Source organism: Anomaloglossus baeobatrachus, chromosome 4, assembly GCF_048569485.1.
Source record: "Anomaloglossus baeobatrachus isolate aAnoBae1 chromosome 4, aAnoBae1.hap1, whole genome shotgun sequence".
In the NCBI taxonomy this organism is placed as follows: domain Eukaryota; kingdom Metazoa; phylum Chordata; class Amphibia; order Anura; family Aromobatidae; genus Anomaloglossus; species Anomaloglossus baeobatrachus.
The window spans coordinates 91,884,181-91,900,786 of NC_134356.1; the positions used below are offsets into that span (position 1 = coordinate 91,884,181).

The following is a 16,606-nucleotide window of genomic DNA, read 5'->3' on the forward strand; positions in this document are numbered from 1 at the left end:
ATGAGAACCATTGAATTGAGCTTTGGTATTTTCGAGAAAATATTGACCAATACCCCATATTATATATTTTTCTGAAATCCCAATTTATATTTATGCAGGATGCAGCCAAGGTCATAAATGTTAGCCTTGTAAACTAGGGTGTCTGTCCTTGTAGTGTGGGGTGCACTTATTGAGAATTGGGCAGCTCGGCTAAACTAATAGTATGGGCACCACTAATAGGCTGTAAGACAGACATTATGTATCACATGTGTGACCAGAGCCCTATGCAAACCTTATTTATGTGGTATTTCAATACTAACCATTCGACCCCTTAATGAATAATAGCTTGTGAGTGGTTGTCTCATTAGTATTTTGCAACTGTGTTGCATTCGCTTTTACTAAGGGGGGCTGCTGCATCCTGTTAGTGCATTACTTTCTGTGACCTGGGCTGGTAAATTCTGCTACCTTTTCTGCAATATTAATTTTTGAAGGAAATGTAATTCCTTTTTTGCTTTGCTTTTAGTTTTACTACAGGGACTCGTAAGACAATGAGAAGATTTGACGTGGGTTGCGAGCTTGGGCATTTTGACCAAAATATGGACCAATATCTCATATTATATATATTTTACTGCAAGTTGTATTTATTTTTATACAGGATAGAGCAAGTCCATCAATGTTGGCCTCATAAACTAAGTTGTCTGTCCTTGTGGGGTGAAATTATTGAATGTGGGGCAGCCCATCTAATAGTATGGACATTACTTATAGGCTGTAAGCCAGACACTGTGCACCTACATGTGTTACCAGTGCCCTATACAATACTTATTTGTGTGATATTTCATTAATAAGCCATTATCCCCTCCATGAACTGGTAGGTAAGGAGTGATTTTCTTCTCAATATTTTGCATCTATGTTGCCTCTTCCTTTATAAAGGGGGGCTGCTGTATCCTGTCAGTGTATGAACTTCTGTGACCTGGTTGGTAAAATGCTAATGAAACCGATCAACCCAACAATGCTGGTAGTAATAAAACTATCATGTCACCGAATAAAAATACATGCCCTCACACATCTTTATTGACCAAAAAAACCATTACAGATCTCAGAAAACGATGACACAAACATTTTGTTATGGAAATTTGACCCCTTTTAGTACAAGGGGTTAATGTGCTAAAAGGACTGTCCAATAGAGATGACTGGGCACTACTATGCTCGGGTGTTCGGTACTCGAATCGAGCAGGTGGGATGCTCATATGGGCTTGACTTTTGTAACGAGTATAATGGAAGTCAATGTGAAACCCAAGTATTTTTCCAGAAGAAAAATGCTCGAGTTTCCCACTAACTTCCATTATACTCGGTAAAGGAGTGGAGCCCGTTCGTGCATCCGACCTGCTCGTTACGAGAACTGAGCACTAGAGCATGGTAGTACTCGCTCATCCCTACTATCCAGGATTAGAAAAAAAGGGTCTCATTTTTTGGAGAAACTGCAAAGCTCACCTGTGAACTGTGTCTGGTACTGCATTTTTTCTAATCTTGGACAACACTATTTAATGAACAAAAGTATCAAATGCAATGTAAATGTCACCATTATGCTAGATTTTACATTTTCTGGCTACATAGCTCTATCATAGGTGGAGCTTCACTTTAAATATAATGCATGATGGACTTAAAGTCAACCTGTCAGGTCCCCTATCCACCCAGAACCACTAACAGTTCTGGGTGCATATTTGTAATCCCTGCCTAAGTGTCCCAGCATATACTAGCACACATAAACAAAACTTTAGAAAAAGTAATTCTAAATATATTTTATGATATATTAATGAGCACAGGGACTAGTCGTGAAGGCATTATTTCCTCCAACTAGTTCCTGCTCTTAGCCCACAGAGGTGCGCTAACATGTATACAATGCCAAGCGTCATGAGCAAGGATGAATGTACCTGACCATTGTCACCGCCTCCAATACCATCTTTAGGATCAGTGCGCATTATCAGAAGTTCAGGCACTTACAGTCATGTCCACTTTGAAGTCGGGTGTACGTGTCCCGGCTTCGGAGAGGTCTAGTGCACATAAATGGAAGTGCCAGGATCATGCGCACTGACCCTAAACCTGGCGTCTGAGGTGGTGACAACAGACAGGTATGAGCGTTTGTGCCAATAACGCTGGGCATTGCATATCATGTTAGCACGCCCCTGTGGACATGCTAAAATGCTGAGGGCGGACTAGTCAGGAGAAATAACGCCCCTGCGACTAGTCCCTGCCCTCATTAGCATATTATAGAGGATCTTTAGAAATACTTTTTCTAAAGATCTCTTTATGTATGTTAGTAAATGCTGGGATGGTTAGACAGGGATTAGAAATATGCACCCAGAACTGTTCGTTGTTCTGGGTGAATATTGTAATATTGGAAGAAATATTAATAATAAATTGTTTAAAAAACAATATTTTTTGTCATTCTGTGTTTTTTTGTTTAAATAGGCCCCGAATATTTGGGCGTTATTACTTAGTTTATTGAACTATTATATACAGTAGTGCAATAAATAGCTATATACAATACATACCATAGACGGAAAAGATGCAGCAAGTTTAAACAGTGCAAATTTTCCCAGTAAAACTATATCTGAAAACCAAAATACATGTTAAAATGTACATGTGTCAAAAGTAACCTCTAAAAAAGTATAATTCACATCTCAATATGTATATTGAAACACCACATTTAGACACGGCTTGTAAAAGCGTTCTGTCTGATGATGGAGTCATTTGTAATAATAGCAGCATTTTTTTTTAAAAGTGAGGCTAGTGCAGGATCACGCAACTGTGACACCTTATGTCATTAACATGAAAAACCGGACTGTGAATTCCAAGGACACTCAATGATTGTGCTCACATACGTGTTTTGTTATAGTTGCAGCAGATAACAAATATGTTATTGCATGTTGTTAATCTTATTTTGAGAAAAAAAACAAAAAAATCACTTCGGTTAGTGCATTTTTTCTGATTACTTGCTCGGAAGCTACTCATTGAAAAAGAGCACCTGCGTCAGTTAAAATACAACAAAGTATTTTCAAGTTACGTGAAGTCTTCCAGCATTCCTGAATATATTTGCAAATACAAAGTACAAAAATAAAGCTTTTCCTCATTTTTTTCAAAATTGTAAAAATATTCCTCTGGTGCAGTAATCTTGAAAATGTGATAGTGAGCGCGTAATAAAATAGCTATAGCACAAATCTAGTGCAGAAATATCACTACATTAGGAGAGCAGTGTATTTTTTTGCACAGTTCTCAGCACTAGATTCAAACTGGAATGATTTTATTAAATAAGCTAATTTTTTCAATTTTATTTGTTAAGTTTAACCTGGTTTTGTAGGTCGGATTTTTTTAGTCCTTTTAGTTACTGTTGTGTATTTAAAAGGCCTCTGTATCTGCACCACACCCCTTAGGTATCTTTTCAAAAAATGTACATCTTGCTGGGTTTCTCTAGTTTTTGGTCCTTTTCGAGGCCGACCTTTTTTGGTAAAACCAACATACCAGCCGGAATATTTTGCTGACATCAAAGCTGTATAATTGTTTTCTAGCACTTTTTCAATGAAGACACATTCTTTGCTTCTTCCGTCTGGCTGTAAAATACAAAAAGAAAAAATAGACTTGTCAAGAATAAACACAAGAAATAACTTGTGACTCCTCTGTAACATAAAAAGCACATCAAAAGCATATACTATATACACTGGAGTCGTGTCTACTTTTCATATGCTTTACAGTAGTCATCTTAAACAAATTATGTTTACCAGTATTATTTGTCAAGGTGGAGACATTTCTTTGACTGTCCCATTCATCTGAATTGATCTGGCTACTGTATCTATGTGCTTGCTGCCAAATTGACGCCATAAACCTTACCGGCCTAATGTGCTCCCCCAACCATACGGTAGTTGCACAAAAACATGTCATACTATGCTGAATAATTGATTGCTCTTAGTGAGAGAAACAAAATTATAATTTTGTAGTTGTGATACCTTTTAATAACTAACTAAAATAAAATAAAGCTACAAAGCAAGCTTTCGAGACTCCTTAGGTATCTTCATCACCATGCCTGATGAAGAGACCTAAGGAGTCTCGAAAGCTTGATTTGTAACATCATTTTATTTTATTTTAGTTAGCCATTAAAAGGTATCCACTACAAAATTATAATTTTGTTTCTCTCAGTGAGAACATTCAATTATTTTTCAACTGGCTAACACGGTACCAAAACTTTTTTTCTTTTATACTATGCGGACAATTGCTTTACTTTACAGGAGAAAGCCACACAACTGGGATTACATGTTGGACAGATACCAGTTTTATGTAAAGGAGTGGAGAAGATTCCCCCTTGAAGACCCTGTGATTTTATAATGCATTGCTATGTTTGAAATGTTATTTTAGCTATTTTGCACCCAGTATCTGTGAGTTAACAGCAGACAGGGTTAATAGTTGAGGATAGGTAGAAGTTCAGATAGTGGTAAGTGTTGAGAAGTAATAGACCTATTCAGAGGTGTATCTAGGCTTTCTGGCATCTGGAGCAAGAACTCTGTTTGGCGCCCACCCTTGCCCCCAGTGCGGTTTGGGTAGTTGTCATGTTAAACACCAATAGTTAGAGAGAAATACCCATATCACATCACAAAGTAATCAATCTTTCAAACAGTCTTGTATAAAGATCATACTATATGTGGGGGTATATTGGATCAATAGGACCATTCGGATTCATATAAATCACCAAAGAAGAATAACCGAACAAAAGGTCATAAAATCAATTTTTATTCATGTATTATAAACTTTTAACATTACATATATGTTTAAAAGGCACACTGTGACTGAAAAAAGGGGACGTCACACAATTACATAATCACAAAATCACATATATAGTCGTGTAATACCATGTAACAACCATATAATGGTGGGGGTGAACAAACAGGAGATGTTACTATAGCATATATGATATAAGTACAGGTATGCACATATTAATCAAATCATGCATACACACATGCTAGGATTAGAGACAAAAAGCTCTAAACTGCAGCTGGAAACAGGCTATAGAGGCACAAATACCTATCTCCGTAATAGCCAGTGCAGTTCACCCAACCACCGCAATGGAATTCATTAAACGTAGTAGGCAGTAGTAATTGGAGCAAAATACCTCAAGCCAGTCAAAATACAATTCAAGGTATACATAATAGCGAGGTATTTACCAAACCAATGATGTAATGCTGCCTCCTGGTAACGACAAAGGACGCCCACACCCCGACGCGCGCACGTTTCGTTGCCGTCTTCCTGAGGGGGTGGAGTCATCTAATTACACAGGAGTTTAAGTATATGTAAGCAACCAATAGATGAAGGGGTGTGAACCTACGTAGTGGCTGGACATCGTAAGGTATCACGTGGGAGAATGCCAGTACATGTCATAGAAGGCTCATCCAATCATAACGGTGTAGTGCTACGATGGGGATGGTAAATATGACTAAATATCCAACAAATGCAAGCGTAGTAAGTCTTATGATTAAAGTACAAAACAATCACAGCACGATATAGTCATAATGACTAATATAGCTGATTTCAACCGCAGTCAAACACGCCCCTAGAATGTCACATGATATGTAATAGTACGTTATGTATGGGGCGGGAACGTACCTCGTGGCTCCATAGCGATATGATTTTAAGATAAAGTGTGTATGGAAAGAACATCTATAAGCGTTCCAAATGATATCAAAAGGTTTTAACCGTATATCATACACATTATAAATACGAGCCCCATAGAGCCGATGTTATGGGAGAAGTGGTCACAACCGCAGTCAAGCACGCCCACAAAGTGTCACATGACATGTAATGGTACGTCATGTATGGGGCGGGAACGTATCACATAGCTTTATAGCGATATGATTTTAGGATAAGGTGTGTATGGAGAGAAGTATATAAGCGTTCCAGGTATATCAAAAGGGTTTAAACCGTATATCAAAATAAAGCCGATGGTATGGGAGAAGTGGTCACAACCGCAATCAAACACGCCCACAGAATGTCACATGACATGTAATGATATGTCATGTATGGGGCGGGAACACACCTCGTAGTTCTATGACAATAAGATAAGGTGTGTGTGGAAAGAAAATATACAAGCGTTCCAAGTGATATCAAGAGGTCTTACACGTATATCATATATATTACAGATACGAGCCAAATAAAGCTGATGTTATGGGAGAAGTAGTCACATCTCCAGGCAATTTCATTCATGATACACGCCTACAGAAATCATGTGACGTATACATTGCATCACATATTGGGGCGGGAATATCCCAGGCAACTATATCGTATGTAATTCCAAAATCGGAATATACATCTAAGATCAACGCTATATATATATATATATAAAAAATTAGATAATAGTATATCAAATATATAAATCAAGGGGCAGTGAAAAGGGAAAGTGATCCTACTACACTTTTATCTACAGGTGAAATTAAGGCTTTAGTAAATGAATTGTTACAGAACCGTAAAATTCACATATATGAATCGAATATCTAAAGCTAAATCAAAAATGATATATAAGTGTTAAAACCCACGCTATGCACAAATAGAGGTTTACTAAGACAAAAAATCGCACATTATGTAATTATGAATATAAACACAGTGGGGGCACATATAAGTCTAATTCACATACATACATGTATTCGCATAGAACCATATATATATGCGCATACACATACATGCACTCATACTAACACCCACCCACTAAATATATACATAAACACAAGATAATTAATAAGTAAAGGTAATATAATCCAGTTAATGGACCAAGGAATAAATATAAATATAAATATGAAGAAGGTAAAAGTGAGGAAAAGGGAGTGGCAATGTGAGGGAAGAATGTGACCGCTCATGTATATACGATTTGCACTTAATTATATGCAGACGAGCTGCTCTTCCTCTCTCTCTGATTATTCAATGAAAAATAGAGAAGTAGAAAGGGAAGCGATTTGTCACATGACTGAATGTGAAAATTGCACATGAATGGAGTGGCCATGTGATGAATGCTGAAACCAGAATGCAGAACTGAATCCTGATAGGGAGTGTATTACATGCTGTAAAGGGTACTTTACACGCTGCGATCTCGCTAGCGAGATCGCAAGTGATCGTACCTGCCCCCGTCGGTTGTGCGACACGGGAAAATCACTGCCCGTGGCGCACAACCTCGCTTTCACCCGTCACACGGACTCACCTGCCCTGCGACGTCGCTCTGGCCAGCGAACCGCCTCCTTTCTAAGGGGGCGGTTCGTGCGGCGTCACAGTGACATCACTCGGCAGGCGTCCAATAGAAGCGGAGGGGTGGAGATGAGCGGGACGTAACATCCCGCCCACCTCTTTCCTTCCGCATTGCTGGTGGACGCAGGTAAGGAGATGTTCGTCGCTCCTGCGGTGTCACACATAGCGATGTGTGCTGCCGCAGGAACGAGGAACAACATCGCTAATAAGCAGAGAACGATTTTTGGTTTCAGGATGATGTCTCCGCTACAAATGATTTTGACCACTTTGCAATTGTTTAAGGTCGCACGTACTTGTCACACACTGCAATATCGTTAATGATGCTGGATGTGCGTCACAAACACTGTGACCCCGACGATAACTCACTAACGATATCGCAGCGTGTAAAGTACCCTTTAGGATTGAGCTTCAGTGCTTAATTTTATAGTTGAAGGGCTTGTCCACATTTATGATGAAAGTATGCAGTCACAACTACTGGCTTCTGAATTATCACAACGAATGCGCTGCACACTTCGGAGTCTTACATGCCAGTGAACAGTCATGTGAGCACAAGTATGCCGGGTACTGCACATACACCTCATTGATTTGAATAGAAGCAGATGTGCAGTACTCAGCAACGCTTCATTATCAGAAGACAGAGCAGATCTGGAATTTAGCACTCTGGCCATCTTCTGTCGCCGCTGGTACCTGGAACAGCCAATGGCAGGAGGTCCAGACCCCATCAAATCAGACATTGATGACCTATCCTTAGGATAGGTCATCAATATTAAAAGTAGTGGACAACTTCTTTAATATAGCCATATATAACATAATTTTACTAGTTATGAATTGTTACTTGTGTACAGCATCAAAACTAATAACAGCACAGGTATACAATCCCCAGAACCATCAGAGAACCAGAAATACATACATAGAACCCCAAAAGAACAGAAAGACAGCATCACAACCACCAGCAGTACAGACATTCCTCACCAGAACCACCAGCAGTACACAAAATTCCTCACCAGAACACCAGCACTACAGAAATACATCCATAAAACCCCATCAGTACAGAAACACAGCATTAAAACCCTCATCAGTACAGAAATACATCACCAGAACCACCATCAATATATCATACATCAATTGTAATGTCAGGGCAGTCCCAGATATATTTGTATTGCATGAATCTACAACGTCCAGTGCATCATTAACAATGGTAAAGAGATACTGGGAGTTGTTATTAGTCATCATCAGTCTGCGGTCATAAAGGAATCTCAATACTGATGAGAATTAGTAAGTATCACAAATAATCATTTACATTCAGGTACCTTAGAGATGAAGTTGTCTCTGATCCATGTCATCTCTTTCTTTTCTTCATCTTGTCCAGACACCATGATTACTTTTCCCATCCACATTTCGTTTCTGCAAACTTACATCCTCTCTGGTCTTCTGAAGCACATCCTGACATGATACCATTACAAATAGCAGGATGATTGTAATACTTCTATATAAACATATCTGCCCTTCACTGAACCCCTGAATAAACAATTGCACCTCACTGTGTTCTCTGCACAGAATATGATGCACACACTGTCCCTCTAATGGTGAATACCCTCCTTAGTGCCCTCTCCTTTCCATACTAAGCACACTGTCCTTCCTCATCACAGACCTATGGCCTCACACTATCCCCCACCCCGTGTTGCTCCCTCTCCATACTCCCACTACCCAGTCTCTATTTTGTGCCCCCTCACATTTCTTTCATCCCATACTGTCTCCTCACTACCTCCACACTCATTCCCCCTCACTCTCCATGCTGTGTCCGCATACATTTCTTCCTCGCTCCCCAGTCTGCCATCTTGCTCCCCATACCATGTACTCAAAAGTCCCCCTTGCTCACATATAGTCCTGAAATTCCCCATACTGTGTCCTCAAAATTTCTTTCCCCATTTGCTCTCCATACTATGTTTGTATGCACTCCCACTTCACTCCCCATGCTATGTCTGAATACTTTCCCCCTTCAACCTCTCTCCCCATACATACATCCCCCTTCCCCACCCTCTCTGCTCATACTGTGGCCGCATATGCATTCCCCCCCTATATTGTGGCCACATATACATTCCTCCCCTCCCCATACTGTGATACTATGGCCATATATATCCCTCTCCCCACCCTCTCTGCCTATACTGTGGCCACATTTATTTTCCACCCTCTCCCCCATACTGTGGCCGCATTTATATTCCCCTCCCTACCCCATACTGTGGCCGTATTTATACTCCTCACCCTCCCCCATACTGTGCCCACATTTATATTCCTCACCCTCCCCCCATACTGTGGCCGCATTTATATTCCCCCGCCTCCTTCCATACTGTGGCCGCATTTATATTCCTTCCCCTCCCCTATACTGTGGACGCATTTATATTCCTCCCCCTCTCCCCATACTGTGGCCGCATTTATATTCCTCTTCCTGCTTCCATACTGTGGCCACATTTATATTCCTCCCCTCCCCCATACTGTGGCCGCATTTATATTCCTCCCCTCTCCCATACTGTGGCTGCATTTATATTCCTCCCTTCCCCCTCCCCCATACCATGGCCACATTTATATTCCTTCCCCTCACTGGAGAGTGCGAGGTACTGAAGTAAAGGGAGGCGACTGAAGATAAGTGTGGCATAGTTTTAACACAATCTCATAGTGGTGATAACTGTAACTGTTTAATTTCATTAGGGATTTGTTGTCTGTGTTTGTCTGGGGTACTGTGAAAAAGCAAAAAAAAAAAAAAAAAAAAAAAAAAAGTGTGTCTAGTGATTTAGTCAGTAGTATTAGCCACACCTGTTTCTAAAAGCTTCTAGCAGCTTCTAGTAGTCCTTGTAGAACTATATAAACCAGCCAGAGCTAGCGAGGTGCTGAGAGTGCGAGGTACTGAAGTAAAGGGAGGCGACTGAAGATAAGTGTGGCATTGTTTTAACACAATCTCATAGTGGTGATAACTGTAGCTGTTTAAGAAGAGAAGAGTCGCCGTAAGCTGATCGATTGCTGGGACTTGCCGGGTCTCGCTGTTTGAGGACATCGCAAAAACTTTCGCCTGTCATACGCTACATCAGCATTATGGAAGAGAAGAAAATCCACATGGTCACCTGCAACACATGCTACATGTTTACGGATCTGCCGCACAAAAAATTCAACTTCACCTGTCAAAAGTGCAAACTTGTTGCCCTCTTAGAGGAAAAGGTGCGGGGACTGGAAGAAAGAATAGCAACTTTGAAGCTAATTAAAGAACATGAGGACTTCTTGGACGAGGCAGAAGCAACAATTCAGGATATGGAAAGTGAGAAAAGCTTCAGAACACATACAGAGGCTGAAAAGTGGACACATGTGACCAAAAGAAGCCAGCGGATCAAGTGGTCGGCACCACCCACACAGCTTAGCAACCAATATGAAGCCCTCATGCTGGAGAACGAAAATGGCACAGCTCAGGATGATACCGTCTCTACAGGAGAAGACACAGTATCATCAAAAGAAGTTACTTTGTCAACAAAAGCAGAAACAAAAGACACTCAAAAACACTCAGGAGCAACAAGCAGTGCGTCCAGAAAGAAAAGAAGAGTGGTAGTTATGGGCGACTCACTACTAAGAGGCACGGAGGCAACTATCTGCAGGCCGGACATAACCGCACGAGAAGTATGCTGCCTACCGGGAGCAAAAATCAAGGATGTGGCCAACAGGATACCAACTATCCTCGGATCCAAGGACGAATACCCGTTCCTATTGATACATGTAGGAACAAACGACACGGCAAGAAATGATCTACCAACTATTTGTGAAGACTTTGAAATTCTGGGGAAGAAAATAAAGGAACGGAACGTACAGGTTGTTTTCTCATCAATCCTCCCAGTCGATGGCCATGGTGTCAGAAGATGGAATAGGATACTAGATTTGAACAACTGGCTACGACGGTGGTGCAGGCAGCAAGGATTTGGATTCTTAGACCATGGAGTGAATTACCTCTACAATGGACTTCTCGCAAGAGACGGGATACACCTCACAAAACCTGGGAAACACACGTTCGCCAGAAGGCTTGCCACACTCATCAGGAGGGCTTTAAACTAGAAGAAGAGGGGATGGGAGAAAAAACAGCAGACAAGAACATGCAGCAGAAACTAATCAAGGATACTAGATGCCGTAAAGAGGACCCAAGACAGGGTACTAAGAAGGAAGCTGAGAAAAGGGGAGCAAAACTTCTTTCCTGCATGCTGACCAATGCAAGAAGCCTGACCAATAAGATGGAGGAACTGGAGCTGGTAATGTATGAGGAGAAATACGACATAGTAGGAATAACTGAGACATGGTTAGATGATAGTTATGACTGGGCGGCTAACCTGCAAGGATATGAATTGTTTAGGAGGGATCGTAAAAAAAGGAAAGGGGGTGGAGTCTGTCTATATATAAAGTCCAGTTTAAAGCCCAGACTAAGAGAAGATATTCAAGAGGGAAATGAAGAGGTGGAGTCTCTATGGGTGGAGATACAAGGAGGGAAAACTAATAAAATCCTCATAGGGGTTTGTTATAAGCCACCAAATATAACAGAAACCACTGAAAATGTATTATTGAAACAAATAGACAAAGCAGCAAATCACAATGAGGTGATTATTATGGGGGACTTCAATTACCCCGATATAGACTGGGAAACTGAAACCTGCGTATCTCAGAAAGGAAACCGGTTTCTGTCAGTAACTAAGGATAATTATCTGTCCCAACTTGTGCCGGGCCCAACTAGAGGGGCAGCCCTTCTGGACTTAATTTTAAGCAACAGGCCAGATAGAATAACAGACGTACGAGTGGATGGGCACCTAGGAAATAGTGACCATAATATAATACAATTCCACTTGCCCTTCAGTAAGGTGCCATGGAGGGGGGTTACAAAAACGCTGAATTTCAGGAAAGCAAAGTTTGATCAGCTTAGAGAAGACCTTCGCCAAATTGATTGGGACATTGTCCTCAAAAATGGGAGCACAGAAAATAAGTGGGAAATTTTTAAATCGGTATTAAACACCCACTGCGAGCTAGCCATACCATACAGAAATAAAAGGGCTAGGAACAGGAGAAAACCAATGTGGCTAAATAAGGATGTAAAAGGGGCAATGAATAATAAGAAAAAGGCATTTAAAAAGCTAAAACAAGAAGGCAGCGAGGAAGCATTAAAAATATATAGAGAAAAAAATAAAATGTGTAAAAAAACAAATATATTTAGCAAAAGTAGAAACTGAGAGACTCATTGCTAAGGAAAGCAAAACAAATCCCAAACTATTCTTTAATTATATAAACAGAAAAAAGATTAAAATTGATGGTGTTGGCCCTTTAAAGAATAATGAGGGTAAAATCATAGAAAGCGATGTGGGAAAAGCAAATGTTTTAAATACTTTTTTCTCAACTGTGTTCACACAGGAATATCATATGCCAGGGGAAATGCAGAGTGATCATGTAAATGCCCCATTAAGTATGACCTGCCTAACCCAGGAAGAAGTGCAGAACCGACTTAGTAACATTAAAATTGACAAATCACCAGGCCCTGATGGCATTCACCCTCGGGTATTAAGGGAGTTAAGTAATGTGATAGACAGGCCTCTATTCCTTTTATTTAAAGACTCTATAGAAACTGGGTCTGTTCCACTGGATTGGCGGCTAGCAAATGTGGTACCAATATTCAAAAAAGGGTGCAAAAGGGAACCTGGAAACTATAGGCCGGTAAGCTTAACATCTGTTGTGGGTAAAATGTTTGAAGGGTTTTTAAGGGATACTATTATGGAATGTCTCAATGTTAATAACTGTTTAACTCCATATCAACATGGATTTATGAAGGATCGCTCCTGTCAAACTAACCTGATCAGCTTCTATGAGGATGTAAGCTCTCACATGGACCGAGGAGAATCATTGGATGTCATTTATCTCGACTTCGGTAAAGCATTTGACACTGTCCCACATAAAAGACTGATAAGTAAAATGAGAAAGCTTGGGCTCGGGGAAAATGTGTGTAGATGGGTAGGTAGCTGGCTTAGTGGTAGAAAACAAAGAGTGGTTATTAATGGTGCATACTCAGATTGGGCCAGGGTTACTAGTGGGGTGCCACAGGGGTCTGTATTGGGCCCCCTACTATTTAATATATTTATTAATGATCTGATGGATGGTTTACAGAGTAAAATATCAGTATTTGCAGATGATACAAAACTATGTAAGGTAGTTAACACAAAGGAGGACAGTTTGCAACTACAGATGGACTTGAGTAAATTGGAGAATTGGGCTGAAAAATGGCAAATGAGGTTTAACACAGATAAGTGTAAGGTTATGCACATGGGAAGGAGAAACAGATGCTACGATTACTTACTAAATGGGAAACTGCTGGGGAAATCAGACATGGAAAAAGACTTAGGCATCTTAGTGAATAAGAATCTAAATTGGATTGCCCAGTGTCAGACAGCAGCCACCAAAGCAAATAGGGTGATGGGATGCATTAGAAGAGGTCTGGGGGCACGAGAGGAAAACATCATTCTCCCTCTGTACAAATCACTAGTCAGACCACACTTGGAGTATTGTGTGCAATTTTGGGCGCCGGTGCTGAAGAAAGACATTACTGAACTTGAAAGGGTTCACAGGCGGGCTACTAAAATAATAAATGGAATGGGTGCATTACAATACACGGAAAGGTTATCAAAATTAGGTCTATTTACTCTAGAAAAGAGAAGACTTAGGGGAGACCTAATAAATATGTACAAATATATCAGAGGGCCATATAGAGATCTCTCCCATGATCTGTTTGTACCAAGGACTATGACAAGAACAAGGGGGCATTCTTTTCGATTGGAGGAAAGAAAATTCCTACATCAGCATAGAAGAGGGTTCTTCACGGTAAGAGCAGTGAGGCTCTGGAACTCTCTTCCTGAGGAAGTGGTGATGGCCAACTCACTGAATGAATTTAAGAGAGGAATGGATGCATTTCTTGATAGCAAAAGTATAGAAGGTTATAAATAGCATAATCTTACAGGTAGATAGAAGAGCGACCAAGATTATTAGAGGAATGGGTGGGCTGCAATACCAAGACAGGTTATTAAACTTGGGGTTAGTTAGTTAGGAAAAACAAAGGCTTAGGGGGATCTAATCACAATGTATAAATATATGAGGGGACAGTACAGAGACCTTTCCAAAGATCTCTTTACACCTAGGCCTGCGACTGGAACACGGGGGCATCCGCTACGTCTTGAGGAAAGAATGTTTAATCATAATCACAGATGAGGATTCTTTACTGTACGAGCAGTGAGACTATGGAGCTCTCTGCCGTATGATGTTGTATTGAGGGATTCACAAGTAAAATTTAAGCAGAGCCTGATCGCATTAATTGAAAAATATAATATTACCAGTTATGTATATTGGATTTTATGACAGGGTGTTGATCCAGGGAACTAGTCTGATTGCCGTATGTGGAGTCAGGAAGGAATTTTTTTCCCCATTGGAGCTTATTTGACACATTGGGGTTTTTTTGCCTTCCTCTGGATCAACATGTTAGGCTACGGGTTGAACTAGATGGACTTAGGGGCACTTTGCACACTGCGACATCGCAGCCCGATGCTGCGATGCCGAGTGCGATAGTGCCCGCCCCCGTCGCAGCAGCGATATGTGGTGATAGCTGGCGTAGCGAAAGTTATCGCTACGCCAGCTTCACACACACACTCACCTGCCGTGCGACGTCCCTGTGGCCGGCGACCCGCCTCCTTGTTAAGGGGGCGGGTCGTGCGGCGTCACTGCGACGTCACACGGCAGGCGGCCAATCAGAGCGGAGGGGCGGAGATGAGCAGGATGTCAACATCCTGCCCACCTCCTTCCTTCCGCATATCCTACGGAAGCCGCAGTGAGGCCGGTAGGAGACGTTCCTCGCTCCTGCGGCTTCACACACAGCGATGTGTGCAGCCGCAGGAGCGAGGAACAACATCGGACCGTCGCGTCAGCGTAATCATGGATTACGCCGACGCTGTACCGATGATACGATTACGACGCTTTTGCGCTCGTTAATCGTATCATCCAGCCTTTACACACTGCGATGTCGCATGCGATGCCGGAAGTGCGTCATTTTCAATTTGACCCCACCGACATCGCACCTGCGATGTCGCAGTGTGCAAAGTGCCCCTAAGAGTCTCCCTTCAACCTTAAAAACTATGAAACTATGAAACATACTGTGGTCACATTTATATTCCTCCCTCTCCTTCCATTGTTACTCTTCGGGTGTCTTCAGCTCACACTGTAGCACTCACCACCAGCGTGTTTCTTGCCTCTGTGGGCTGCGGCGCTGATGAGTGACGTCAGCAGTGTGATCAGCTGATCTGGTGACACTGGTGATGTCGCGCTGACCTGCGCTGATCTCAGGGAGCAGCCCTCTCCACTTTCTCAGAGTCTGGCTCTGAGCTTGATGACAGGACTCAGAGAATAGGTGGCTCGTACTAAAGTGAGCACAAAGACACAGCTGCCGGTGAGACTGTTAGAGTGCAGCATCAGGTGGCCTGATGGTGCCTCCCTGGAACTATGCCCAAGGCACATGCTCTGCCAATACCCCCTAGATATGACCTATTATCGAGCTTCTTGGAGACTTGAATAGAATTGGTGTTGTGTGCGAAGAGGGAGACCAACATTTCGTGGATAGTACATTTTTAGAGCTTTTTCAGGAGTCTGTGTAACATGGTCCATACACAGACCAAAATGCACGGACTGGCCGCAGGTCTCCTGACTCGAATGTAACAGCCTCATAAAAATATATGAAACTGTCACTCTCTGGTCAGGAGTGCCACGGTCAGTCCATGCATTCTGGTGTGAGCACAGACTGTGTTGCACGGATGTCTGAAAGAGCCCTTAAGGAAAGCAAAAATTAGGTGGCAGCAAAATCAAGCATATCAGGCATGGGGCCTAGTGAAGATGGGGAATAAGATGTCCTTATTTCAGGCCAGGAGGCCTAATTAATGGTATGGAGCATAACTGGCCTGGAAGTCTAACTATTAGTAAGGAGCATCTCTCAGGGGGAGCAACAGGACGAGGTCCAGTTTTGGTGGCCTAATTAATGGTATGAAACATTGCTCAGTGGGAGCAGCAGGGCAGGAGGCCTAAAGAGAAGTAAACAGGAGGAAGGATTCCTTATCTCAGGCAAGTGAGTCTTAAGCAAACAATATTTATACAAGGGAAAAGCTAGAATATTGCCATACAGTGACATGAGTTCTACAGAGAGATGAAGATGCAAGGAGCGTGTAGAACTCATCAAATCGACTGTAAGATGTTAAATGAAGTAAGGAAGGAGCTAATGTCTTCAAGCTTGCCAAAAAGTTCTTAGGGTGTGGAA

General features: G+C 41.6%; 1 protein-coding gene across 1 annotated transcript in view; it reads right to left on the bottom strand.

Moving 5' to 3' along the window:
* Window positions 1-2,362: 2,362 nt before the first annotated feature.
* The window catches only part of FGF18 (fibroblast growth factor 18), a 325,706-nt gene continuing 311,462 nt past the window's right edge, over window positions 2,363-16,606 (bottom strand). Inside the window, exon 5 of the mRNA XM_075342281.1 lies at window positions 2,363-3,587. Coding sequence (XP_075198396.1) covers window positions 3,321-3,587 — 267 coding nt within the window. The 3' untranslated portion in view covers window positions 2,363-3,320. The remainder of the gene's footprint in view (window positions 3,588-16,606) is intronic.